General features: G+C 34.9%; 3 protein-coding genes and 1 pseudogene across 5 annotated transcripts; 1 reads left to right on the top strand and 3 right to left on the bottom strand.

Moving 5' to 3' along the window:
• Window positions 1-366: 366 nt before the first annotated feature.
• On the bottom strand, window positions 367-2,851 carry LOC21395840 (50S ribosomal protein HLP, mitochondrial). The gene is made up of 4 exons (XM_024175840.1): window positions 2,679-2,851; window positions 2,378-2,483; window positions 1,470-1,561; window positions 367-1,162 (listed from the first exon to the last, which is right to left on the bottom strand). Exons 2-4 carry the CDS (start codon window positions 2,409-2,411, stop codon window positions 788-790), a joined length of 501 nt encoding a protein of 166 aa, XP_024031608.1. The 5' UTR covers window positions 2,412-2,483; window positions 2,679-2,851; the 3' UTR covers window positions 367-787.
• Window positions 2,852-7,285: 4,434 nt separating this feature from the next.
• LOC21395839 (dynamin-2A) lies at window positions 7,286-15,689 on the top strand. Of its 2 annotated transcripts, XM_010113750.2 has the most exons (23): window positions 7,286-7,700; window positions 8,493-8,543; window positions 8,653-8,773; window positions 9,121-9,213; window positions 9,483-9,544; window positions 9,771-9,888; window positions 10,151-10,493; window positions 10,723-10,870; window positions 11,041-11,142; window positions 11,284-11,403; window positions 11,624-11,707; window positions 11,820-11,947; window positions 12,284-12,368; window positions 12,481-12,619; window positions 12,762-12,838; window positions 13,082-13,138; window positions 13,513-13,660; window positions 13,771-13,925; window positions 14,132-14,245; window positions 14,393-14,460; window positions 14,619-14,797; window positions 14,965-15,163; window positions 15,255-15,689. In XM_010113750.2, exons 1-23 carry the CDS (start codon window positions 7,557-7,559, stop codon window positions 15,295-15,297), a joined length of 2,778 nt encoding a protein of 925 aa, XP_010112052.1. In that variant the 5' UTR covers window positions 7,286-7,556; the 3' UTR covers window positions 15,298-15,689. The 2 variants fall into 2 exon arrangements, with proteins under 2 accessions (XP_010112052.1, XP_024031599.1); XM_024175831.1 differs by having other exon boundaries at window positions 14,965-15,688.
• A 1,412-nt stretch (window positions 15,690-17,101) lies between these two features.
• Window positions 17,102-18,879, bottom strand: LOC112094573 (annotated as a pseudogene).
• A 2,397-nt stretch (window positions 18,880-21,276) lies between these two features.
• On the bottom strand, window positions 21,277-25,995 carry LOC21395838 (SUN domain-containing protein 4). Of its 2 annotated transcripts, none has more exons than XM_024175834.1 (5): window positions 25,705-25,995; window positions 24,493-24,694; window positions 21,989-23,325; window positions 21,793-21,878; window positions 21,277-21,553 (listed from the first exon to the last, which is right to left on the bottom strand). In XM_024175834.1, the coding sequence occupies exons 2-5, from the start codon at window positions 24,650-24,652 to the stop codon at window positions 21,292-21,294; spliced, it is 1,845 nt and encodes a 614-aa protein (XP_024031602.1). In that variant the 5' UTR covers window positions 24,653-24,694; window positions 25,705-25,995; the 3' UTR covers window positions 21,277-21,291. The 2 variants fall into 2 exon arrangements, with proteins under 2 accessions (XP_024031602.1, XP_024031603.1); XM_024175835.1 differs by lacking the exon at window positions 25,705-25,995 and adding an exon at window positions 25,605-25,689.
• Between the last annotated feature and the right edge of the window lie 1,117 nt (window positions 25,996-27,112).

The following is a 27,112-nucleotide window of genomic DNA, read 5'->3' as shown; positions in this document are numbered from 1 at the left end:
AAAAAAAAAGAAAAGAAAAATAGAAAGAGTGTCACGTGAGAGCCCATAGAAAAGAATTTTCCCTTTAATGTATTGTTAGATGTTAGATAAAAATAATAATAATAATAATAAAAAGGTGGGGAACTTATCTTTATTTTTGTCAGCTATAAAAACTACTAATAAGTGTGAATGAAATTTAGATTATTTTTCTTTTTCGACAATATAAAACAATTGATGAACTAACATGCACACGTTCAGAGTAGTTGATTACCAAGCTGGTTCTTTTTCACATTATCACTAGTAAAGTAAGGTTTTTATGTGCATAATAAGTTTTTACTTCACAGAAGAACAAACTCATAGGAATAAGTTGTTTCTTTGGCTTTAGCCTTCTTTAGCCATCAACCTCATAATGAATTATGAAACACTCTTCCCTTTTATCTTTTTCCTGTGAAAATAAAGTAAGCCATCGCATGTGCACTAACCAAGCATACTACTTGGTGGATTAGCGGGCTAATCATGAATAATATCCGAGGAAAAAGGAAAGGTAAATTCATGATGATCCACAAAATCTGCAAAAAGTTCAGAAGAACCAACACTAATAGGACTCAATAAGCGCTATGATTATTTTTAGTTTAAACAAAATCTTGGAAAGCTCCATCACCATACTTGAAGAATTAGTTTTTGCATATAACTTTCAGCATAGCATCATTCAGGCAAAGATTTAGGCTATTTGAACATCGTCAAAACTCAAGCGTCGAAACTCAAGCACCACACCGCTGGAAAACAGATTCCAATGCGCCTCACTAGTTCAGGCAATATGCCCAGCCAAACTAAGAATCTTGACATGCTTTTTCTTCCTGAGCTCATGAGGGACTGGCCCGAAAACTCGAGTCCCGATTGGTTGGCCTTGCTTGTCAACAAGCACCACGGCATTGTCGTCAAACTTGACTTCACTTCCATCGCAACGGCCCCTTTGCATCGCAGCACGGACAACAACTCCATATACAACCTTTCCTTTCTTCACCTTCCCATTAGGATAGGCTTCCTTTACAGATGCAACTATCGTGTCCCCCAGTCTTGCCCCTTTCTTCCCCTTCAGAGCTTGTATGCACATCACTTTCTTCGCCCCGGAGTTGTCGACAACTTTGAGAACAGTCCTCATCTGTATAAAACTCCTCTGCTGCTGCAATGTCGCAAAAAAATAAATCAGCACCTCATAAAATAGTCTAGCATAGTTGACAATTTATATTTAGTTAAACCATATTTGGAGAGAAATCAACTATGAATATGATTGCTCTAAACCTCCCAGCCTGCCTAACTGTTTTACCCCAAAAGCAACACAAAAGAAATGAAAAGGTCATGTATTTGAAACAACAATATTATACAACCATGAAAGGAAACTTAGAAGTGAAATAAAAAAGTACCAAGTAGTTCATTTTACATAAACAAAGTCATAATATTTAAGGCTTACTATGGACCAGTACACTAACTTGAGACAAGCAATTGCAGGGCGTCACCTCCCGTGATGTGTTTACCAAATCAGACAAGTTGTTGCCAAGTCCACCCAACAATGAACGGCCCGCTAGTTATGGTACCAAGCACATTCAATAGAAGGCAAAGAGTCAAGTCACATAAAAACTTACGCCCGTCGATGATAGTAACAAATTAAACAAGCTGAGTTTCTGTTTCCCACAGGAAATTAAAGATAGTATGGTTCAATGCAGTTCAAGAACATGCCGTATCATTCAGAAAATAAGCCAAGAAACTTTTCCAATACTACAATCGTCAACGCTGACTTGACAAATTTAAATCTGTTATAATGGAATAAACAGCTTTCCATTGAGGAAGCCAATACCATCACAACTCCAAATGGCAATCGTTATGGTATAAATCATCTGAGCAGGAACTTGAGCACTCGTACAGTTGTCGTACATGGAAATGGTTATGGCAACAAAAATATGAGGAAACCCAGTACTGATTCCTTCCACCTCTCTTAGACTACCAAAAAAAAAAAAAAAAAAAAAAAAAAAAAAAAAAAAAAAAAAAAAAAAAAAAAAAGAAGAAGAAGAAGAAGAAGAAGAAGAGCACCATTGACGCCTCTACATCCCACGCTCGAATTAGCCCTAGAACATTGATGACACAACAAAACATTACTCGCAAGGTAAGCTCGAAAGCTTGCTGATTTTTCCTTTTGAATCATATAACAGGTATTTTCAAAAGAATTCCATTCCTAGGTTACAAGTATTTCATCACAAGCAAAGAAATTCCTAAGAATCATTTCTTCGTTTAGGGTAGTCTTTAATTCGAAAAGCCAAAAACATCGGACTGAAATGAGAGTTACAGTTTTAATTATCATAACAGGAAAAGAGGTGTTTATTGAGAGAGAATAAAATCGTACCACGGAAACACCTGGAAGCGAAATTGGCAGCCATTTCTGCGTTTTATACAACGTTGTTCGGAACGAAAGAAAGAAAAAGACTTGTCCTATTCCTCTCCTTCAGGCCCTGCGAATACCAATAACCCCCACATAAAAGCAAAAGTAAGAGTGAGAAGTAGCGAGAGAAGAATATATCAAATGAGCCTCGAATTTGTTTTTTTTTTTTTTTCTTTGGTCTAAAATAAGATGAACTCTGAGAGAGACATATGAGCTGAATTAAATCTCCCAAAGTATCTATAAACCAAGTAACATCAAATCCCACCTAGAGAGAGAAAGTCCTTTTTCTCGATAGAGAGAGAAGAGTGGTGGAGAGGCCTCAACGGCGGCAGCGGCGGCTCTCAGCAGGTGACACCGACTCAGAGAGTCTACGGTGAACTATTATGATGAGTGATGACAGAGTAATAGAGAGAGAGAGACGAGTTAGGGATTTATGTTCCTCCCCCCTCCCCCCTTTTTGTGTTATTATTTATTTGTTTTTTTGATCCATTTATTTTCTTTTCTTCTCAAAAAGAAACTGATGAGACGTTTAATAAGGGGATTCATATCATAATTTGAATCATAATTTATAATTTATTACAGTATTTTTTCTCATAAAAAATACACATAAATTGAAAATGGTTCTAATATCATGATTCTAATCCATGAACCAAACGTCAGTTGAATAACAAAACCCAGAAATATATAGGAGTTGTTTGGTTGGGGGATTCGTACCTCGATTTGAATCATGGTTCGTGGTTCGCTATAGTGTTTTCTCTCACAAAAAATATACGTAAATCAAAAATGGTTCTAATCTCATGATTCTAATCCATGAACCAAAACGTTAGATGAATTTGGGGTGTTACTTTTATTTTTTAATTAATATATAATAGACCATATTTCATTTTATCAAATAAATATTATACTTTAGAGCCCGTTTGGTTGGAGGATTCGTTCTCTGATTCGAATCATGGTTCATGGTTTACAGTATTTTTTCTCACGAAAAACACACGTAAATAAAAAATGATTCTAATCTCATTGTTCTAATCTATGAACCAAACGGGCTATTAGAGATCGTTTGGTATGAGAATTCAAATCATGGTGATTCTAGTTTTGATTTTGGAATCATAATCGTGATTCATGATTTTGGGTCCAAATCATGGTTCTGAAACCATAACCAGAATTAGGGGTTTGAACCACCCAAAACTACGTTTGGTTCATGAATTAGAATCATGTGATTAGAATCATTTTTTATTTACGTGTATTTTTTATGAGAGAAAATATTGTAGTAAAGCATGAACTATGATTCAAATCATGGTTTGAATCCTCCAACTAAACCAGTTCAAGGGTGATTCATGGTTTAAAATATCACATCATGGTTTAAATCTTGAATCAGAACCATCATAACCAAACATTGATTTTAGGTGAGTCAAATCAGAATCACCTTTTACTTTTTGTAAACAAACAATGGTTCTCAATGAGAATCATGGTTCTGAGTTCAAAACCCTTACACCAAACAACACATTATTATTACATATGTCAAATGTAACACTAATTTTAAATTATAGTTTAGATAGGCATGGCGACATTTCCCAATTTGAATTAGAAATAAAATCTGAACAGTGTTTGGATAAAGTGTTGAAAACTATCATTATAGTTTTATAACAAATCTTATAAAACCTCATTATAAATGACATTAAAAAAATAATATGGGTGGAGATTTGTTCATCTTTTCATTATGAATACATTAAAAAAAATCATCTCAATCGGAATTAAAATGAAAAAGTTATGACATTTTTAAGATTGAAATTGCAGATGGAGAAGAAGTAAAATCTCGAACTATTTAACTGTTGACAATAATTCGGATTGTTAGAATTTAGGGAAGGTGAATTCTAAAATCAATAATTTGAGTTGTCCTTGAACCATTGTTAATGATTTAAATTGTTTTTAAATTTTCTTCTCCTAAATACCAATTTGAATCTTGAACTAAGATTTGAATCTTAAATAACAGTTTGAGTTATTGAAACAGAGATAACATGATTTCATGAGTAAAATTACGTGTTGTATTCTTCATCACTAACTCATTTTGGGTTTGATAAGTTTTCTCCATCAATAATCTGACTACTAAACTAGTAATTAATCTTCTAAAAAGCCTATGAACTTACATTAACCCAGTGTAAGTCTAGTAGGGAAATAAAAAGGTGCTTTTGGAATTCGTTTTAAAACGATTTTATTTTTTGTACGAAAATGAAAATGAAAATGAAAACGTTTTCAATCTCAAATAGAAATTCTTTTTGAAAATGTGTTTGATAGTTTTATCAAGAGATTATTTTAGTATAAAAAATCCATTAATGTCTCTTTTTCTACTTGAGAGATGAGAAAATATAAATAAAAAATGAAAAACGACTAAAAGTCATTTTTCATTTATCTCTCATTTTACACTAAATCAAAAAATCGTTTTCATTTATGTTTTTTTATCTTTAATTATGTCAAACGCCGTTTCTCTCTTGTGTTAATTTTTTTCTCAAAAAATGTAAAAAATAAAAATAAAAACAACTCCAAACGGCCAAACATTTTAGAAAATTTTAAAAAAAAAAAAAAAAAAAAAAAAAAAAAAACCATGGAAGCTGCGTGGGTATGTCATTTGCTACTGACTTTGACAATTCTTAATTTCTTATAATAGTCATTTTCAAACATCTCGTTGAGCAGCACAAGTTTTCTTTTCTATTTTCTCAAGGGTTGCCTTGGATTGGACCTACCAAATACCAATACTTACATACGCGTTTTTTTTACTAAAATTTTTAAAAAAATTAAATTCAAGTTATAATTTTATTTAAATTCACGTTCTTTTATAAAATTTAAGTTTGAACAAGTCTCGTTTAGTTCGTTGATTCGAGTTTTTAATTCGAGTTAAGATGTGACTTTATGTGAGAGTTTTTTACCGTAATAAAAAAATTAGATGTGACTGTTTAGTAAAACTTGAATTCTAAACTCGAATCAGTAAAATGAACGGGGTCATTAATTTGAGTTTAGGATTAAAATTTGAGTTTTAAGTTCACCCTTCAACTCAAGTTCATAAACTCAAACTTAAGTTAATGAATAGTATTTTTTTTATTCTTAAAAATATCATAACTTTTTCGTTTTAATTTCGATTGAGATGATTTTTTTATGCGTTCACAATGAATAGATGAATAAAATCTCATCCATATATTTTATTAAAACTTTCCATCACTATTGAGTTTTTATTAAAATACTATCTAAATATAAATTCAAGTTTTGACACACTCAAACACAAACTCAAATAGATTGTCAATTCAAGCCATAACTTAAATGTGCACATCTAAATACAAACTCAAATTATAACTCAAATTCAACTCAATATCAAAACTCAAGTTATAATTCAAAAATGCAATCGAACGCCATAATAATATTTACACAATTTTCCAAAGATTTGCATTTTTATTTATTTATTTATTTTACCGCTCCTTCCTTCTTTGGAGTTTATAAGGTACGGAATCCAGTTACATATGTTTGTAAACGGTAAACCCGCCAAAACATGTTTACAAACCCAGCCCATATTACCAAAGATGTCGTTGTCCTTAAGATTGGGACACCATACAGTAAGCAAATAGGTTGCCCCAACACCCATGACCCTTTTATTTTTCCTTTTCTATTATTATTATTATTTTTTCAAAATTTAAATGTCACCGACCGTCCGTGTTGACAATCACAAGCAAACCCACACTCGACAAATGAAAGTAACAATGACAAATAATAATAATATAATTCTAAGAAATGAAAAAAATGACAGATGGAATCACCAAAAAGGAAAAAATGTAACTCTTTTACAGTTACGTTACGCCGTCCAAAGGACCAAAAGCATGCCACCGTACAATTCTTTGAAAAATCAGATCAGATTTATATATAAATTGAAAAAACTTTCATAAACTTAAATTACAGGACGAAACGACAGCATAACAACAGAACTAAACGACAACGTAACACATGCATGAGTTGGTTTACTTACATATGCGACATAGCAAGCGGCACTCTCTAGTTTTACCGCAATTAGGTAGCAACGATAATTAAGCATGCCATTTCTTCTCCTTTTAGTTCAAGGTTTTAAATTTATAAATTTTTTTTCTCTCTTTTACAATTTTCACACAAGACGTTCTGTCATTGGTGATAGAGTGAAATTGGATCCATCATTCAATTTGATTAGAATCAAGTTGTTTCTGCTATATTAATTAGCGTCAAATTTTTTAAGTAATTGAATGAATGATAAACAAAATGACACCATTAATGCTCTCTTTTATTTGGTGAGATGTTGTATCTTAAGATAATATAAGATAAGAAGATGATGTATGTATGTATATTCACACGTTAAGAACTTGAATTGTATACGTGAGAAAAAAATACTATAATAAAAAAATTAAATTTTTAAAATTTTACGATAAAATACACTATAAAACTTGAATCCGCGAAATGAACGAGACCATTGAGAAGAGACATCAATAACTGCATGCTTTTTATATTCACTAACAAACTGCACACTTTTTATTTTTGATTTTCAGTTTAATTTTTATTCTGCAACTGAGCTTGCTAAGAAATGAAAAAATAAAATAAAGAAAATTGTGAAATATAAAAAAAAAATAGAGAGGAAATAGTGGAAAGAACCATGTTCATTTTTCACATTCTAACCCAAAAAAAATTCAAAACAAGACATAACTGAAGACAGAAAGAAGTTTCAAATTTGAAAAGAAACAGAGAATTGGGAAAATAAATCCCTGAAAATACCTAATAAATAAGAGAAGGAAAACAAATATTTCAGAAAAAAAGAAAAAAAAATTCAAAGTAGAAAAGAAAGGAGAGAGAGAAAGTTGCGAAAACATTTCAAAACGCGAGAGAGAGAGTGGGAGAGAGAGTTTTAGAGAGAGAGAGAGAGGGGTTCTTCTTTATCTTTCTTCTCCAACATTTCCTCTTTCGCAGTATTATTACAAAACAAACCATCTTTCTTCTTCTCTTTTCAAAATTGACCTCAAATCCCTGAGATCTCATCCCTTCTCCCCAATCTTTAGGGTTTTGTCCCGATTCGATCCGATCCCTCTCCTTCCTCTCGATTCGATTGATTTTAGATCTTTGATCTCAAATACTTTCTTCTGCCATGGAAGCGATCGAGGAGTTGTCGCAACTCTCCGACTCGATGCGTCAAGCCGCCGCTTTACTTGCCGACGAAGATGTCGACGAAAATTCCAGCTCCTCCCGACGCGATTCCACTTTCCTCAATGTCGTCGCGCTCGGCAATGTCGTGAGTGCTTTCGTTTATCTTCACTTGGATTCGATCCATTTTCATTCGTATTGCTATTTTGGGTGACTGGGTTTTTTCCCTTCGGAAGCAGAAGATTTATCTTTTGCCCCCTTTCTGGATTAGGTCAGATTTAGATTTATTTGTTTGGACCGAGGAAGATCTTTGATTAATCTGGGTGGGTCTGTTCGGGATCTCGAGCGATGTAGTGATTTTTCTTACAGTTAAGATTGCTAATGGCTAAAACTCTAAGTTGGGGTTTTAATTTCTAGTCTATTTGATTGAGAAGAACGGCCGAGGAGCAGATAGAAATGGAAGTTTTTAGGGTTCATATGACTGTCTTGGGTAACGTGGAGATTGTTCCCAGAAATGAGGAATTTCTATACTTATCGCTAGGATTTATACCGATGTAGAATTCCCAATTTCATTTTTTTTTTCGTTTGATTGATTGTAGCACGAAATGTATTCTTAGTTTAGTTAGATCCTAAAACTTGGTTAGTTTACCGTTTAATTATCCTTAGAGTTGGTCTTTATGTCAGAATTAGGATAAATTATCGGATAATGGGCCTATCATTTTTAACATCTTCTTTTTCTAAATTGCTGATAGCCAACAGTGGTGGCATCTCTGAAAAATATGAGAATTTGATTAAGCTTTGAGCTGACGAACTATGAGCTATTTTAAGATAGGTCTGAGGTGCAATGTGGAAAGTGGATCAGCCTTGTGCTCTGTATTATTTTCTTTTAATTATTTAAACTTACTCATGCATCATTTTTGTTGGGGCTCAATATGTTCAGGGTGCCGGTAAATCAGCAGTCTTGAACAGTTTAATTGGACATCCTGTTCTGGTAAGCTGGTTTCATAGTGTTTTCATTGCATATGTATCATACAATTTTTCCGGTAGAACCTCATAAAGATTCTATCTTCTTCTAAGTTTCTTTTCTTATGTTTGTCCAGCCAACTGGTGAAAATGGTGCTACTCGAGCTCCCATAAGCATAGATTTACAGCGGGATGGTGCTCTGAGCAGCAAATCAATTATTTTACAGATTGACAACAAATCACAGCAAGTTTCTGCAAGTCAGTAAAACGCAACTTTGTTGTCTGTGACGACCATGATTTCTTACTTTTCATTTTCTTTTTCTATGATCTTTTTGTTCTGTATTCCAGAACTCTTTTGACAGCCCTAGCTGTAACTGGAATTTTTCTATGACTGCCTGTTAGTTTCTGGCACATGCTTAGGTGATAATATTCAGTGTCTATACACTCCTAGTGATGCAAGCTGGATATTGTAAATAGATCATCACTGGTGTTATGGCTACTTTTACATTTTAATGTTCATTTTGCATGTCTATTCTCTCTCTCTCTCTCTCTCTCTCTCTCTCTCTTGCGGCTTTATTTGCCTTATTATTATTGTTATTTTGTAGGTGCTCTGCGCCATTCTCTGCAAGATAGGTTGAGTAAGGGTTCCTCAGGCAAGAGCCGTGATGAAATATACTTGAAACTACGGACAAGTACAGGTTGGTTTGTGATTGCTTGTGTGATAGTCAACAGAGTTCGGCCCCTAAGTTTACTTTCTCAGTAATGCTTAAAATTAATTTTAGTTGTCAGTTAAGTTTACTTTCTCAGTAATGCTTAAAATTAATTTTAGTTGTCAGTTATTTTCTGTTTGGAGTGTTTTCATGTTAGTTATATCTGTCATCAACTGTCTTGCCAGTGGTTATTTTACTTGATATCCTTGTATCTTATGTGCAATTCTAATTGCTTTGCTTTCATGATTTTTTTTCAGCGCCTCCTCTCAAATTGATTGATTTACCTGGGCTGGACCAGCGGATCATGGATGAATCTTTGGTAAGGGACTAAGGGGTTTTAATGGTTGATTCCATAGGTTATGTTACAGAATTGTCCATGAGTTTATTTGATACCGTTTTCTGGAAAGGGTTCCTTTTATTTAATTTAATTTTTGTTTTCAATAAAAAGAATTTTAAATATTTAAGCTAAAATCTAGGTATGTAGCTCATCATGATTTCTGGTATTTGATAAGTTGTTTAGTAAATTTCTAATGGTTCATACATAGGTTAGTGAATATGCTGAGCACAACGATGCAATCTTGCTGATTGTTGTCCCTGCTGCTCAAGCACCTGAAGTTGCCTCATGCCGAGCTCTCAGAGTTGCCAAGGAATTTGACGGAGACGGTAAAATTGCTATTTTTTAACCTATACTGGCTTTTCTTTTTCCTTTTTTGTTTTAGAATTTCTATCCTCCCGGTGTGAGGATTCTGAGATGTTGTTTGTACACCTTGAGCTCTTGATAGTTTTCTTCTGTACATGTGCTGATTGTTTTCTGAGTTTCTGCCCCATATTACCCCTCTACTGTTGTGTATCATTCCTCTTCTCCAGCTCTATATTTTTTTAAAAGTTTTTTTGGGGGCTAATGGGGAACCAATATTGATTACAGGCACGAGAACCATTGGTGTAATCAGCAAAATAGATCAAGCTGCTTCGGACCAGAAAGCTCTTGCTGCAGTCCAGGCTCTTCTGTTAAATCAGGGGCCATCAAGGGCTTCGGATATGCTCTGGGTTGCATTAATTGGTCAGTCAGTTTCAATAGCTTCAGCACAGTCTGGATCTGTTGGTTCTGAGAATTCTTTAGAAACAGCATGGAGGGCTGAGAGTGAAAGTCTCAAGTCCATCCTGACTGGCGCTCCTCAAAGTAAGCTAGGCAGAATAGCATTGGTGGATGCTTTAGCTCAGCAAATTCGCAGTCGTATGAAAGTCCGCCTTCCTAACCTCCTATCTGGGTAAATTTCTTAGACAAATTCTGGATGCGTACTTTCTAATACATGCACACTTGATCTTTGTGGTAGTTTACAAATTTGTTAAATAACCATTTAGTTACAACTTGGTGTTTGTGAGTTTGCTAACAAGAGCTATTTACGAGTAAATTCATCCCTTTTCTACCCTGAATCCAAATGTGATATTAAATTTAGTAGGGAATTTGTTTCACATTCTCCCTTTTATATTTTGCAGGTTACAGGGTAAGTCCCAAATAGTCCAGGATGAGTTAGTTAGGCTTGGTGAGCAAATGGTGCAAAGTGCCGAGGGCACCAGAGCAATAGCTTTAGAACTTTGCCGTGAATTTGAGGATAAGTTTCTTCAACACATTACGAGTGGTGAGGTAAGTTTTCTTTTGTAATACCTTCTTCTGGAGATTTTTATTATTTAATACTTTGCACGCCAGGTCCCTGAGTGTTATTTTGTTTCTCCCTATTTATTGTCTTGAACGTGCTTATAAATGTGTACAAGATTCATTTAGTTGCCACTTTTGCTAACAAACTTCTATTGTAGGGTTCTGGTTGGAAAATTGTTGCTAGTTTTGAAGGGAACTTTCCTAATAGAATCAAGCAGCTTCCATTAGACCGGCATTTTGATATCAACAATGTGAAAAGAGTATGTATAATTTGCCACATTGCCTCAATTTATTTTTTCTTTGTCTGTCTTTTCTTCTTCTTCTTATTTTTCTTTTTTTTTTCTTTTCTAATTTAAAAAAATTCACTTACTTATTGTATATTTTTATTATTCTGTTACCAGATTGTCTTAGAAGCAGATGGTTACCAGCCATATCTCATATCCCCTGAAAAGGGTTTAAGATCTTTAATAAAAGGTGTTTTGGAGCTTGCAAAAGAACCGTCACGTCTTTGTGTTGATGAGGTAATTCTAGAAATTTAGTATTGTTGTTTTGAAAAAGTTGAATCCTCCTGTTTTGCATTTCTGAAAAGCATTTATCTTCTTATTCTTCCTTTTTCTTTTAAATCTTTCTCTATTTTGCAAAATGAAATTCTTGCCTATATGATACTTCTTTGATTATTGAGGGTGTCAAATCTCTAGTAAATGGTATAAGACTGATGGGGTGCATGCCGATTTTTAAAAGGTACATCGTGTCCTGGTTGATATTGTTTCTGCCGCTGCAGCTGCTACCCCTGGTCTTGGAAGATATCCTCCTTTCAAGAGAGAGGTAGACAACCCCTCATTTTTCATTTCCCCTATTAGTGCATGTAGTTGTACTTGCACTGTCATAGTTCTAATTTTATAATATTGTTTTTCTTTTTCTTTAATGTGTTACACAGGTTGTGGCCATTGCAAGTGCTGCTTTAGATGGGTTCAAAAATGAGGCGAAGAAAATGGTGGTGGCCCTAGTAGATATGGAGCGGGCTTTTGTACCTCCTCAACACTTCATTCGTTTAGTACAAAGGAGGTATTATTGAAAATTTGAGATACTTTGGTCAATAACCTGTTAACTTTGATTCGGAGTTTCTACTATATTCATTATGACCTCGAATTTCAAGCATGAGATTGTTTGCTTGTTAGTTTTGTAGCTTTTATTTATTTATTTATTTATTGTTTAATTTTCCTCTTTTTCCCCTGTAATGTGAATATGTGGCTATTCTAAAGCAAGGAAGTTAAAGAAAAACTTCCAAGTGCTGCTTTAGATGGCCATTACCCCTGTAATTTACTTTTGCTTTATCCGTGGTTGGTGTATTTTTAATGCTCATATGCAGCCATTGATTTTATAAATTCTTTGTTAATTCAGAATGGAGAGACAACGCAGAGAGGAGGAGCTGAAAAACAGATCATCCAAGAAGGGGCAGGATGCGGAGCAATCAATACTAAATAGGGTAGGATATCTTTGTCTGGTGTAAATTGATGGACTGTGCTCTATGAGTTTATTCATGGTGTTCAGTTTTCATGTGTCAATTATTCTTTTGCCCTTTATTTGAAACGTCCTAGGCAACAAGTCCACAAACAGGTGGTCAGCAAACTGGTGGAAGCTTGAAATCATTGAAGGATAAATCTGATAAGGCAGAAAAAGATGCACCTGAGACGTCTGGTTTGAAAACTGCAGGTCCTGAAGGCGAAATCACGGCAGGTTTGTGAAGAAAACAAAAACTAGCTTCTTGATTTATAGTATTATTTTGTGGTCTCTTGAGGGGTATTGGCATTTTTTTTTCCAAGATATACTGCGTGCTGTTTGAAACTTAATGTGTCCATTATTTTTCTAATATGCACAGGTTTTCTACTAAAGAAAAGTGCAAAAACTAATGGTTGGAGCAGGCGATGGTTTGTTTTGAATGAAAAGACTGGAAAGGTCTGTTGTAGTTTTCTGTATGCCCTATTTGTTTCGTTGCAAAGTTATGTTGCCCAATACCATAATACGGGTGTTAAAAACCATGGTATTGTTTACCTTCCTGTTGGAATGTCCTGCAGTTGCTGAATGAGTCGTGGTCTTGCATACTTCACGTATTATTGTTTGCACTGTGTATATATATATATATATTTTCAAATTTCTTGCTATTTATTTATTTAACTCGACCGCTATATCTCTTTATAGCTTGGCTATACCAAGAAGCAAGAAGAAAGACACTTTCGTGGTGTGATCACCTTGGAGGTATGGAGAAACATTATCCCCCTTGTCCTGTTAGATTTTTATTTTTCATGAACTAAGGCTTGATGCTCAAATTTTTCATATATGAATAACATTTAACTCCTGGTTACTTCATTACTTCAAGAATATGAAAAGACTCCTGCAAGACAATTGATTTTGACAAATAAATATTCACATTCTTATTATGCATGTGAAGCATGAACAGCATCACGTATCATTTCTTTTTTACTTGTACGTTCTGGTAGATTTGTCTAACATATTAACCTTGTTTTCTTAATGCTCCAATGAATGAATTCACAATGTTTAAAGCTTAAAATGCATGTGAGAACATTTTTTTTTAATTCCCATTCATCTCCCTTACAATTTTTCTCTTTCAGGAATGTAATATTGAAGAGGCTGCAGATGAAGAGGAACCCCCTGCAAAGAGTTCAAAGGATAAGAAGGCCAATGGACCAGATTCTGGGAAAGCAACCAGTCTTGTGTTTAAACTTACCAGCAAGGTCCCATATAAAACTGTATTGAAAGGTATCGTTTTCTATTGGCTGCTTTAGTAGTTCTGCAGTGGGTTTTTTGCCTTCTTTGAAAAGATTGATGTTTGTTTTCTGCTTATTGCTTTGTTCCCTTGTGTCTTGCAGCACACAGTGCTGTTCTCTTGAAGGCTGAGAGCATGAATGACAAGGTTGAGTGGATAAACAAAATCAGAAATGTTATTCAACCGTCCAGAGGAGGAAGAGGAACATCAAATGAAGGTGGTCTTACCATGCGGCAGAGTCTCTCTGATGGTTCCTTGGTGAGTTTCTGACTTATGCTACTATTTAATTTTGATGCAGTTGATAGAGGGTTGAGAGATGCATAGACAAGTTCTTTTCAATTTTCCATTATTAATTTAGGTGTAGGAAGCTAGTACTATTATTTTGTCTATTAAGCGTGTTCTCAGTTATGACTAAACTGGATAGCTAAGTTCTGGAAATCATGTCTCATTTTTGTATCCTTAAGGATACGATGGCACGAAGACCTGCTGATCCTGAAGAAGAACTCCGGTGGATGTCTCAAGAAGTTCGTGGTTATGTTGAAGCAGTTTTGAACAGTTTGGCAGCTAATGTGCCCAAGGTAAGGTTGTGATATAGAAGCTGAGCTTTTTCATTACTGCTTTTACGGCAATTAAAACTCGGTTATATGCTCCCTCAAAAAAAAAAAAAAAACAAACAAACAAAAAACAAAACTTTAATACGTTTTTGTGGTTCATTGGTTGAGCAGGCTGTCGTTCTCTGTCAAGTTGAAAAAGCAAAAGAAGACATGCTAAACCAGTTATATAGCTCTATCAGGTTTGACAGTTTTCTTAGCTCTTTTATTGTTTACGTTTGTAATATCAGGGCTTCTCTGTGTGTGTGTGTGTGTGTGTGTGTTTGTTTGTTTTATACTTCCAGGTATTTACAGTGATGCTGGTTGCTTACATAATGTAACATATAATGTCTCCATGTAGTGCTCAAAGTACGGCAAGAATTGAAGAGTTACTTCAAGAGGACCATAATGTAAAACGCCGCAGAGAACGCTACCAGAAGCAATCCTCTCTCCTTTCCAAGCTAACTCGTCAACTCAGCATTCACGACAACAGAGCAGCTGCCGCCTCCAGCTGGTCCAATGATGGTGGTAGTAGTGTCGGTATGTTGTTAAAAGCTATTCTCAGTTTTACTCATTCTGTTCCAGCAGATCTAGTCCTCTTTTCCCCTCAGACTTGATAATAAGGAAATGTTAGTTTATGTAGTGTGGTGAAGAAGTTACTTCCAACTAAACTTTGCCTCGTGACATTTCATGTTCTCAACTTGCAGAAAGTAGCCCAAGAACTAGTGCTCCATCTGGTGATGACTGGAGATCTGCATTTGATGCTGCTGCCAATGGCCCGGTCAACCACTATGGAGATTACTCTAGATCCTCATCCAATGGTCACAGTCGACATAACAGTGATCCAGCACAGAATGGCGATGTGAACTCGGGGCCAAACTCTGGCAGCCGTCGTACTCCCAATAGGTTGCCACCGCCACCACCGCAATCCGGTTCTTCAGGGTACAAATTTTTTTAGGTGGGTGACTGATATTCTATTGACAATTCATGTTTTCAGTGCATTCTTGGTGGGTGAGATCGCTCAGCACCGCATCATATGATTTTTCCTGTAGAATCTTTAGAAGAGGAGAGAAAAAACGGTGGTGTACATAAAAAACTTGAAAAAGTTGCTGGGTATCAGGATCTTATGGTGTCTGTAACGAGGATGGATTCAAGGCATACTTGAAATCCATTATGATCTATATTTCTCTATTCAATTTTTCTCGTTTACCTAGAAATTTTTATTTTTTATTTTTTTACTTCTCTTTTCTCTGCTCATTTTTGGACGCTATAGATGTATCTTCGTGTATTGATTTTGATTTTATATGTACGTTCAGGCTTTGATGGCTCTGTAACAGTTGGATACTCTTGTTTGAAATTGAGAGGATGGATATATCTTATATTTCTCAATGTGATATATTTCTCTTCCAAGTACTCAACCCTTTTAAATTGGGCTACTCGATGCCATATGGTCATGGATTGTAGTGATTCTTGTGTTTGTTCGTTTCGGGATTTAGGCTATGACTCTTCGTGTGTAAAGAGCTCTTCTATTTTTGTGGCAGAGATAAGATGAAATAGACGTTCATGGAATTTTTTGCACTTTGGTAAGATGACTTGTCTATTGGACTTTGCTTTTCAAGTTTGACCTTGTTCAAATTGATTTGATTTTTTTGCCTTTTGTGGTGTATGAAGCTAGAAATTTATGTTCGAGTGGAAATAAAATGTTGGAGTAGAAAACCTTTGGGAAACGGAATCGTATACATTATCTCGAATAACTGATCTGCAAATGTAAAATAATAAGGATATAACCCTCATCGTGCATCTTGATACATTTAATCATTTTTTTTTTCTTTTCTTTTGTAGACTCCAATGTTAAGTTTTAGAAGCATAGTTCCTGTCATTCCATGAATTTTCCTAGATATTCATTTCTTGAATAGAATTTTTTTTTTTTCAGAAATAGTAGGAAATATGTCAATATGAAAAGTTTAAGAAAGTATATAGGCTAATTTTTAGTTATAGAAATTAATAGGCCATAACTTGTCAAGTTATGAACAAATTTTTCAACTTATGGTTCATAACCAGATAAGTTATGGACAAATTTGTCAAGTTATAGTTCATAACCAGATAAGTTATGGACAATAACTTGTCAAGTTATGGACGAAAACAGTAATTTGACCTATTTATTAACTTATGTAAACTATTGACATTAATTTTAATTCATCTCAAGTCTTGACTTATTTTCCTCTTTCTCCCATTTTTTTTTTTTTGTACTGAAAAATAGATCTAGTGGTGCACTTCATGTCCCTTAGCTCCTTGGGCTATAGAAGTAATCCCGGAAACCACCGAGTATGTGGAAAGAGCCTGAACTAGTCTTTAATTGACCATCCAATCAGTTTTCACTCCCTTCCATCTTGTGAGGCCCGCATAAGCCCACTTAATTTCCCACAAGGGGCAGAGTAGCAATGCGCAGGTGCGGAGTATCAAACCCTGAGAGGATGGGCAAAAGTGACCTAACAAAAGCGTCATTACCACTACACCATGACTCTCGGTGGTTCTTGTATATCATTTAAGAAGGATGAAAAGAGCCCCTGAAACAGAGCTGTAGAATCAAAAGGTGGGATGTTTACTTCTTTCTGGGGTCACAAATTCTTCCAAAAATCTCGTTTTGTAACCAATAGCCCGTGAGAATAAGCAAAGAATCAAGTTACAGATCAAAAGAAAATGAAAAAGACAAGGGGAAAAAAAAAGCGGTTTGCTGTTACTGTGATAATCTAAACAAAGTAGAGCAACAGACTCAGAAATAGGGAAAACATTTTTTTGCAAGCCTTGCGTGCATTAACAGATGAGTCTGTCTTCTCTAGGAAACTAATCCCGAATTGTGATATTCAACCTCCGGAGCCAATTAGAGTGAAGAATCATGTGAAAGACGTCAAATCTCTTGGGGGTTCCATTGGCCACAAAGTGCTTTTGGACTTGTTTCACTCTCCTATGCATTCTCAAGTACTGAGTTCTGAGATATTCCCATTAGTATTGTTTTAATATTTGGTATGTCCTCCACCTTCACTTGCACAGAAAATAACTTCCAATTGAGAACATCATTGAAAGGAGGAACGTAACCATCTGAGATCAACGCGTAGATGGCTTCCACCACTCTAGGGCTACCCACTTCATAGCCACTGGGGCACAGGCAATATTTGCTTTTCTTAAGCATTAGTTCGTAAGACACACCTCATTGGGAAGTTGGTCATAGACTCGCACATCTTGGTCTTTCTCCTTCCATTGTTTGAGAAGTAGGTGCCGTATGTGGCCGTGTAGATGCCCTGTGAAGAAGGCTAGAATGGACCGACGAGATGGGGAGAGACCGCCAATTAGTCCTTTTATTTCTCCTGTTCGGAGATGGATCTCCGGGAACGAGACGTCCTTAGAAGGGTTGAAGCCTTTGGAGGTGTTGGCATTGCATAGAACTCTTATGGACTTGCTGCATAGATGAGGAACGTATGAGGATGAGTGCGGCCCCTGCAAAATCATGCAAAGCGAGTTCAATTCATTCACATCAATACAAAGAGTGCTTTAACATTTTTAGCACTATACTCGTCACTACAATAGAATTTAACTATCACACAGTAAAGATTAAAAGAGGTGGATCCCAATTTACAATGTCGCAGTTTTGATGTACTTCCATACGTATATGATGTACTTCTATACGTATATGATGATTGCATTACTGGTGGACACAAATAACATTTTTACAATATCACAAGTGTTGCTTTTCATCGTCATCAATTATGACATGCAGGACCCTAAAAATAGAAATGTGCACAAGATAAAAATTAAAATTATTAGGTCCTACAATGTTATTCGATAATTTTTATGCACATACACATATGTGGTGATTAAATCACTATGTGATATTTTGATAATAGTTTGGGCCGGCTTTGTCTCTATAGTTATTAGTTGTTACCCAATCATGGCAAGAAAGCATGAAATGGTCGGCACCAAAGCTTCGGCTCCAAAAAGGATGCTTGGCAGAGATGACATTGACATTGATTAAATTGCCAATTTTGTTTCCAGTTTCTTCAATTTTCTCTCTCTCCTTTTCACTACTTTCTCTTGCTTCCCACCTCCCTATATATACACACACACACACACACATATTATATATATAAATAAATATGTATATATAGTCCAATACCAAGAGAGTCATGAGAATATGTGTACGCACACATGCATGCATGGATGAAATGAACACATTGGAATATTATCACAAATTGGTAACTCTTCTTGCAAAGAGATATAACAATATGATAATAGTAATATGAATGTATATGTATGTGTGTATATATATACATACACACGTAATGCTTACCAGTTGAGGTGGCTGGGCTGTTTCATTAGGTATTGAAACATTAGGAAATAATAATGGAGCTTCTGCTGCTTGCGCTTCAAAATATTTATAAGGAGGAGCATTTTGTGACGTTGATGAGAAAAGTTCTAGTTGTGAAGAAAAGGAAGTACTCGAGACGCTGCCAAATCTCCATGACCATGAAATACAACTAAATACAATCAAGACCATAAACAAAGGAACCAGTAAAATCAATACAACCAAAAATGTTGAAGATGACAAGCATGAAGGCATCAAACATTTAGAATATGGCTTCTTGGAATTACGCCACATAGCTACCTTCAGAATCATGTGATCTGATCTCTTCTCTCTCCCCCACAAAAAAAAAAAAAAAAAAAAAAAAAAAAAAAACACTTGCACTAATAAAAAGTGTTGAGAAATTGTTACTTTTTTTTTTTTTTTTCTGGGACAGGATTCATTTCTTGGAATTCTAGTTATTCCTTGCTGCTCATGAGGGTCATATCACTACCAGAAAAGAGAACTAATAAAATAAAGGAAGTAAATTAACAAATGAACGAAACTACCCAATTACCACTATATAATAAGAAACTTACTAAAAATAGTTTTAGGAGACTTGTAATAATTATATTAGGAAAAAAAGAACAACTAAATACTACTTTCTATTTATGTTCTTGTTTCACTTAGTTGTAATTAATGATCAAAGGCTTAAGAGGCAAGTTGTCCAATCGAGTCATGAAACAATTAGTAGAACTTAGAAGGAAGCTTTTCCATTTTCCCAAGAGATTCTCTAGAATTAATCAAATCTTATATATTTTGCTCTTAAATTTCATCATGATTTGACGAGATATGAAAGTAAATAAAATTAATTTTCGAAAAACTAACCAGTACATCTCCATACAACAATACACACAAACGCACGTATAATTGTGGGAGGGGTAAAAAAGACGTCAAAATCCATACAAAACAGAACCACGAGGTAGCAACTAGCCTATCCCATATTCTTATTTCTTGGATATAAGAACATTAGGAAAAATCCCCCAAAAGTCGAAATGAATATATAATAATAATAATAATTAATAACAATAATAATAATAATTAATAATAATAGTAATGAATAAATGAACCAATGTCGTTATGCCCATTGACGTGATCTAACCGTCACCGTCCCTATCACGGTCACGTGCACAATGCATGTATGTTTCATTCATATGCGCGACGATAATAAATTTTGTAGTTTCTTATGTGCTACGCAAACAGCAAAATATCCAAAGCTGACCGCAAGAAATATTGAAGTGGATCAAATGGAATTATGTCATCCATCAACGCATAGACATTGATCCGATATTGGAGGACTATGAATTATGATTAAGCGTAAGCAAATTATCCAAATTGCATCTAGCCAATGACATTTTGTATGAGCTTATAAACTATGTATATCATATCCTGATATCCATATAGAATTTATATTGTACCATTTCTCATGATTATTGAAGATGTTTGAGCATGAACATATTTGAGAAAAAATATTATATATATATATATATATATATATAACCCAAGCAAGCATGGTGTGGTGAAGTACAAAAGAAACAATACCATTCAAAAAATTGAAAAATTTTGAGAAAATTTGTTTCAGTGAGCTAATTATTCAACAAGTATTTATATCTTATGGTTGTATTTTAGAAATAAACATTTTATAAGATTGCATGAGAAAAATCTATTTTTTTTAACCGCAAGAGCGAGTCTCTATTGAGAGAATACTAAAGTCGAGACATAAAATTTGGTCCAAATATTCATTCCCATTTCCTCAAAAGAGCACGAAATCAAATTTCACAATACCTTTTTGGTATGCAGTCTATTTGGTAGTTTATTTTTTTGGTACCTATTAGAGAAATTTCCTCTTCTTTTTCTTTTTCCTCCTCTCGTTTGCTTCTTTTCCATCCAATCGTTTGTATGTCTGTTGAATGTAATGTAGGTCCTTATCAATATTTCTTCGTCTTCTCTGTGTCGTCTTGCTTTTTTTGAACTCATATTTTTGGTACTATATTTTTCACAACTTTGAGATGTAGAAACTTTTTTGCTTATAAAGTCCTCTAATATTACAAGTGCTCAGCAAGCGAGAACTTAAAAGTGACAACCAAAAAGAAATAAACAAATAAACCTTTTTTCATTAGACTAATTATATAATATCCTAAGGGAATTCCTTTTTCACAGGTGGAAACTAGTGTTTTAGTTGTTAGATTGATTTTTAAGTGGTCTGATCAATGTATATATTAAAAAATTACACAACTTTAATGAAACTCTTCTTCAAAAACAAACAAAAAATGATATCTACGTCTTATAATACTGTATTATTTTTGCTTTTTTATTTGGTTGCACCGTCAATCTAAATGAGAATCGTTTGTTGCACTCAATCTTCTTTGAACTTTTTTTTTTTTTTAATATTTGAAACAAATTAAAAAGCACCAAATTGCAAAAAATATGTAGAAAGGGTTTACTTAAGGGACAACCTTCACCCCTGGCTCTAAAAAAGACAGAAACAGACGTTCTTAAAATAAACGGTGAAATCTACTTTCATGGACTTTTCCTCATTAACCAGTAACCACAATCCTACACTAGAATCTTATTATACCTGCATATTCGATCTTTTTAATGAAAATGAAAATGAAAATGCAAATGGAAATGATGTAATTTATATTGACAGAATGAAGAAGATAAGGATACAACTCAAGAGTAAGAAAAACCAGGAAGAGCTAATCCAACAAAATTTCTTCCAGGAATTGGAATGGCAATTGTTTGTTCTCTCAGCACTCAATGCCTTATAAACACTAGCCGCAACATCTATAAAAAGCCTCACAACTGCCAACGATGAAAAAATTAAACAAACAATAAATATTATTATGTTCTTATTCTCTATTGACATCTGCTTCTCCCGCACCTTTTCAACCTCGTATCTGCAACCAAATAGAATATATCATGATGACCACTTAAAAAGGCTATAAACCAAAGAGAATGCATTTTTCTATTTTTTTATAGCATTCTTTTTCTTTTTCTTTTTTAATTTTTATGTTGTAGAGAGCCATTTTCACAAGTTATTGACTTTGCACTAGCAAATTGCCCAAAAGAAATCCTCCTAAAATCAGATTGAAGATACCATGATATAAAAACTTGAAGTCATTTTAAGCAAAATTACCTGAGAATGGCATTGTCCCGGACTATATTATCCATCTGGAAGGAGACGAGGGACTTCCAAGAAGTAAGATCATCAACATCTTTAGCCTGCAAGGACAACAAAAAAGTTAGTGGACGAGATATATATTTAGTATCATCGACTTTTATCAAAATGATAAGATGATCGCAATTCTACAAGGCAAGAGTGTTTCACATACTATGATCCTGCGGCTCTCAAGGAGATCCCTTATGTCCGTTCTGATATTCTCTAAAAGTACATCTTTATCTCCTATATCTTTGTCAATTTCTTTAAAGATATTGCCGTATTTGGAAGTCAGTTCCTCGAGGTATCGCTCCAAAACTGATAAATTTAGATCCAAAGAGCGAACTTTCTGCACAAGTATTTTGAGAACTGCATCCCCAGGCATCCTTCCAGTTTGTTGATGACGTACTTCTTCGATAGGATCAGGCACATTGCTCTTCATAATTTCAGTTTGAGAACTAGTTTCTTTATCCATATGTTGATCAAGATCATACCCCGCAAGGGTCTCCGGCTGGGACAAAAGAGGTTTCTGGTCAGCAGTTGCTCCCTCAGACACAGACACGGACACACTACCTTCCACAAATATCAAATCTTCAAGCATTCGCTCAACGGCATCCACTCCATACACCTCAATAACACTCAGTGTACAATAGAATTCTGAACCATAGTGGCTTAGAAGATTCAACTTTAGATATCTCACCCATTTGGGCTCTGAAAGAACAAATCTCTGTGCTAGCTTGACATTATTAGCTCTGAACTCTCCAAGTTTGACCCATTCATCTGTCGGATAAACTAAACTGCCAAGCAGCTCAAAATCTTTTAAATTTGAAGAATAATGCTCAAAATTAGCAATCTCAATAGAGTCCACTAATGTTTCTTCCGAAAGTTCTATGACAACGAATTTTTCTTCTGCAGAACAAGGATTTCGAAGGTACTTGTCTTCATCTTTACCTAATATATTTGAGGCACCCTTGGCTTCCTTGTTAAAAGCCAAGACTTTAGCTCCCTTTGATGCTGAAGCATAATTGTATTCTTTGCCTCCAGGCTCCACTCTATGCTTTATACCTCCAGCCTGACCGTTGCCAGATTTACTTTTGGAATTGTATGTTTTACTCTTGAATTCATCAAGACCAAGTGGAACAGCGCGAGAGAGACGGTCTGTTTTGCGCACATCACCATCAAGCTTCGCGCCTGCACTACTAGAATTATTCCCCTCAGGTTGCTGACCAGTGACAGAAACGCCATTTATGCTTCCTTCAGCGGGGACATGATCTTGATATCCGCCATTTGTGCTTCCTTCAGATGGAACATGATCTATATATTCTTCAGTATCTTGTGCTTCACTCGATTTGCTTGATGTATCACCATTTCTGTATGGAGCCTCAGAGGAATGAATCGGATCAGTATTTTCAATTAGATGTTTATCAACAGAATCCGACTGTTTTCCACATTGCAGCTTAGCTTCTTCCCAAGTTGATAGGCCAATTGAAGCTACCACAGCTTTATCTAAATCTGATAAATGAATAGATCAAACCCAAATAAGCAGCATTCATGCACGTACAAAGTTCAACAGTTATAAAAAATAACCCAGTGTAAATTAATATGTGAGTCATGCCTTTGAAAAGCAAGTATAATAGGGAGAGATCATGTTTATGTCCAGAAATTCTTCCGGAGCAGCTTTTAGAAATGGGTTTATCCTTTTCTGCATTCCCCCCTTTTTTCCCTCTTTGTTTTGTTTACAGGTAATAGTAAGAACTGTGGAGACAGACTCTCGAGACGAAGGAATTTAAGTTAAGTAGGACGAAAACTGAATACATGCATTGTATGTTTAGTAACTTAAGTAATCAGAGTGATGGAATTTCTTTAGATGGTGTGGAGATTGAGACTTCTAGGAAGTTTAGGTACCTTGGGTCTATAGTGCAGTATAAAGGAGATATAGAAGAAGATATTTAACATATGATTAAGGCAAGGTGGGTTAAGTGGAAGAATGCTACGGGAGTTTTATGTGATAGCAAGATGCCTATTACATAAATCTAAGATGTTGGGCCATTAAGAGACAACATATATCTTAGATGAGTGTGACAGAAATGCGTATGTTAAGATGGATGAGTGGCCATACGAGAATGGATCGCATAAGGAATGAAGTTATTCGTAGTAAAGTAGGTGTAGCACTAATAGAAGATAAGGTGCGCGAATGCCGCTTGAGGTGGTTTGGGCATGTCCAACATAGACCGCTAGAAGCACCAGTTCGTGCTTGGGAGGACATTCTTATACCTAATACTAGGAGAGGGAGGGGTAGACCAAGAATTATGTGGACCAAAGTCGTTAGGAAAGATATTCTAGATCTAGGCCTTCAGAAAAGTTTAATTTCGAACAGAACCGTGTGGAAAAGTGAAATCCATATAGCCGACTCCAATTAAGTTAGGATTAAGGGTTGTTGTTTTGTTTACAGGTGATACTCATCACACGTTGACACCACTCTCCGGGAAAATTTGTTAAACACGTCTTCCACGAAAGAAAAATGTCGTTCCTACTCGAAGAATAGAAAAAGACCTAGTCTAAGACCTCGCTAAGAAAATACTCACCTAAATGCATAAGAAGATAATTGTGATCAAATGCATCTACTGCTATTTTTCAAAAACTTAATGCCTCACAAAGAAAATTCAGTCCAAGGATTACCTTTATGACCGTCACCACGACTAATCCATAAGCTGAAGAGGAACACGAGCCCCCACAAAACAAAAACCAAAGACAAAGAGACCTTATACAAGTGACTCTTTCCGGTGATGGTCTTCTCCAAAGCTCTTCTTTCCAGAAGAGCTTTACGTGACCGCTGCATTGCGCATCAATTCAGTCTACCGTGAACTGCAGATAAACAAGCCTGCACACAATAGCAGCAGCAAAACAATTCAAGGATTTGCTTATACTTTTACTTCCATTGTTCAAAGCGAAATGAAAAAAATAATATTAATATAAACCACACTCCATGACAGAAAGATATTATTGAATTAAAAAATAAGCTACATTTTCATAATTAATTGAACGAATCCAAAATAATTCATGGACTCGATTTTATTTCCATTGTCCAAAGCCAAAGAGACAAGAAAATCAAATAATATAAAGCACACCCCATGACAAGTAGATAATACTAAATCAAAAAAGAAGCTAAATTGTTATAATCGAATCCCACCTCCAAAGTCAATCAAGCGGCATTATTGAGGTAATCAAAAAGTTAAAACGTATAACTTGCAGATTCAGCTATATACTTCTAGAATTGAAAAGAAGGTGTATAAATTTCAGTAGAAGAGCAACAGAAAGTATGTAAATTCTTGATGAAGCTAAATACCCACGATTTTTTTTGTCCATTTTCTTATGATCCAAAAGAAAAAGTGGGAAATTTAAAAAACACACAAACAAAATGAAAAGTACCATAACAGCTGTTACATGTTGATTACCCAATTCAGAGATATCCCCCCAATAAAACTGAGAAGAGTATCTTCTAAACAAAAAAAGTGTAAATTTAACTTAACAGTCAAGCATTAAAAAAAAAATCGACTTTTAGACCTGAAATGAATCGACTGGTTCACCAGAAATCACAAAGTAAAATTCAAGTATAAGTTTATTGGTTGTGCATATGATAAAATCCCCGTATTAAAAAAAGGATATTATTGGAATTCAGGATCCAAAAATCCGAGCTTGATTTTAAAATTTTGAAAAGAAAATAATAAGAAGACTTGATTGAAAAACAAAAACAAATGGATTGGAAGAGAGGAAAAGGCCGAAGCTCAGACCTGGAAAATGTAATATGACCAAAATTTAGAGGTTAGAATTTGGAGATCGGAGAAGAGACTAGAGAGAGCGTAGAAGAAGGGGAAATTGCGCGTCGCTCACCAGTGAATTTGACGTCGTCTTCTTCCTTAATAGTAACATATTTCTGTTTCTGTCGTTTTCTGTCAATTTGTAACGGCTTCGCTTTCGCCGAATGTATGCTCTCTCTCTCTCTCTCTCTCTCTCTCTCTCTCTGTTTCTCTCTCTTAAATTATGTTTCTCTCTCTAGAGGATGATTAATAAAGTTTCATTGAAGATTTGAATATGCTCTCTTGTGCGGTCCTCTGTTTTTGTTTTTGTTTTTTTTACTGGCTCTCTGTTCTTCTCTCCCAAGCTTTCACCTTTTTGGGGCAGCTCGCCTAAAACAGGGGATGATGGATACAGTTCATACAAGAGCTAGTTATTTTTTTTTATTTTTCCTTTTTTTCCCAAAACATTTCATCCTTAATAAACAACTGTTTAATTTTCAATTTTGTTTTTAAATAATTTTTATATGACTTATCTGTCTAAAATTACATAATTATCAATAAAAATATAATTCTTAAAGATAATTCCTCCTTATCTATAAAACAAAGCAATTATCAAAATGTGCCAAGTGCCACTTGTTGCTTAGAAAATACACTAATTAAGAATATTCTATACTTGTGTAGTTGCTTTGGGTAGCTTATCTTATAAATTATGGGATTTCTTTCCATGAATGTTATATAATTTGAAATTGGAAACTTTAGACTTAAAAAGAAAAACTTGTATAATTTTTTTTTTTTAAAAAAAACGCTTCTTACAACTATTTATAGGCATAATATTCTTAGAAATCCAAATATAATGCTAAATTGCAGCTGCAATTATGATTTTAAACCCAAAAAATTATCCTTCACTTTTTTGAAAGGAAAAATTACATTTAATTAAAATACTAACAAATAATCGTCTTAATATAATATTAATCCATCAGAAAGATAAACACATGCCTGAGATCCGAAACTGAAAAAGCATCTCGGCACACTAATAACGAATGGACTGAAAGAAACATAAGTTGTCGAGCGTTAGAAGGACAGATCTTCAAAACCCACATAAAAGGGGCATTTACATGGCATAGAAAAAATTCTAACCGGACAAAGACCACCCTATCAGCATTAAGCCGAACACTTAAATCTAATAAAAATCAACAAATCAGATGAGAGTCGAGTGGGGATACCACCAACCTTATTACAAACTAAAAAGTTACAAAAAGAGAAAAACCTCCGGCCACTGCTGGTAGAAACCTTTGGTGAAGGGCGTCCAGCCAAAGGACTATCGAAGAAGACAGCTAGTGAAGAGATCTCAACCACTAAACAGAAAACTCTCTTGAGAAAGGAAATCGTCCATTCGGCTTCCAAGCTCTTAACTAGCTCAAATATGTCCAAACGGAGCCACCACACCGTATACTACCACCACCAACGAGAATCTCATGACAAGACGAGTCGGATGATCAAAT

This window comes from Morus notabilis, unplaced genomic scaffold (genome assembly GCF_000414095.1).
Source record: "Morus notabilis unplaced genomic scaffold, ASM41409v2 Scaffold544, whole genome shotgun sequence".
Taxonomy (NCBI): Eukaryota; Viridiplantae; Streptophyta; class Magnoliopsida; order Rosales; family Moraceae; genus Morus; species Morus notabilis.
The sequence above is the reverse complement of the archived record's forward strand: the minus strand, read 5'-3'. Positions and strand labels throughout refer to the sequence as shown.

What these genes read in the sequence shown, in the direction of transcription:
- LOC21395840 (XM_024175840.1), bottom strand. Translation starts at nt 2,411, where the DNA reads ATGGCTGCCAATTTCGCTTCCAGGTGTTTCCGTG. An exon ending in CGCTTCCAGGTGTTTCCGTG is followed by an intron (nt 1,562 to 2,377) that starts GTACGATTTTAT and finishes TACCATAACTAG; the next exon opens with CGGGCCGTTCATTGTTGGGT. An exon ending in CCTGCAATTGCTTGTCTCAA is followed by an intron (nt 1,163 to 1,469) that starts GTTAGTGTACTG and finishes GCGACATTGCAG; the next exon opens with CAGCAGAGGAGTTTTATACA.
- LOC21395839 (XM_024175831.1), top strand. Translation starts at nt 7,557, where the DNA reads ATGGAAGCGATCGAGGAGTTGTCGCAACTCTCCGACTCGATGCGTCAA. An exon ending in TCGTCGCGCTCGGCAATGTC is followed by an intron (nt 7,701 to 8,492) that starts GTGAGTGCTTTC and finishes CAATATGTTCAG; the next exon opens with GGTGCCGGTAAATCAGCAGT. An exon ending in GAAACTACGGACAAGTACAG is followed by an intron (nt 9,214 to 9,482) that starts GTTGGTTTGTGA and finishes ATTTTTTTTCAG; the next exon opens with CGCCTCCTCTCAAATTGATT.
- LOC21395838 (XM_024175834.1), bottom strand. Translation starts at nt 24,652, where the DNA reads ATGCAGCGGTCACGTAAAGCTCTTCTGGAAAGAAGAGCTTTGGAGAAG. An exon ending in TCGTGGTGACGGTCATAAAG is followed by an intron (nt 23,326 to 24,492) that starts GTAATCCTTGGA and finishes TTCATTTATCAG; the next exon opens with ATTTAGATAAAGCTGTGGTA. An exon ending in CGGGACAATGCCATTCTCAG is followed by an intron (nt 21,554 to 21,792) that starts GTAATTTTGCTT and finishes ATTTGGTTGCAG; the next exon opens with ATACGAGGTTGAAAAGGTGC.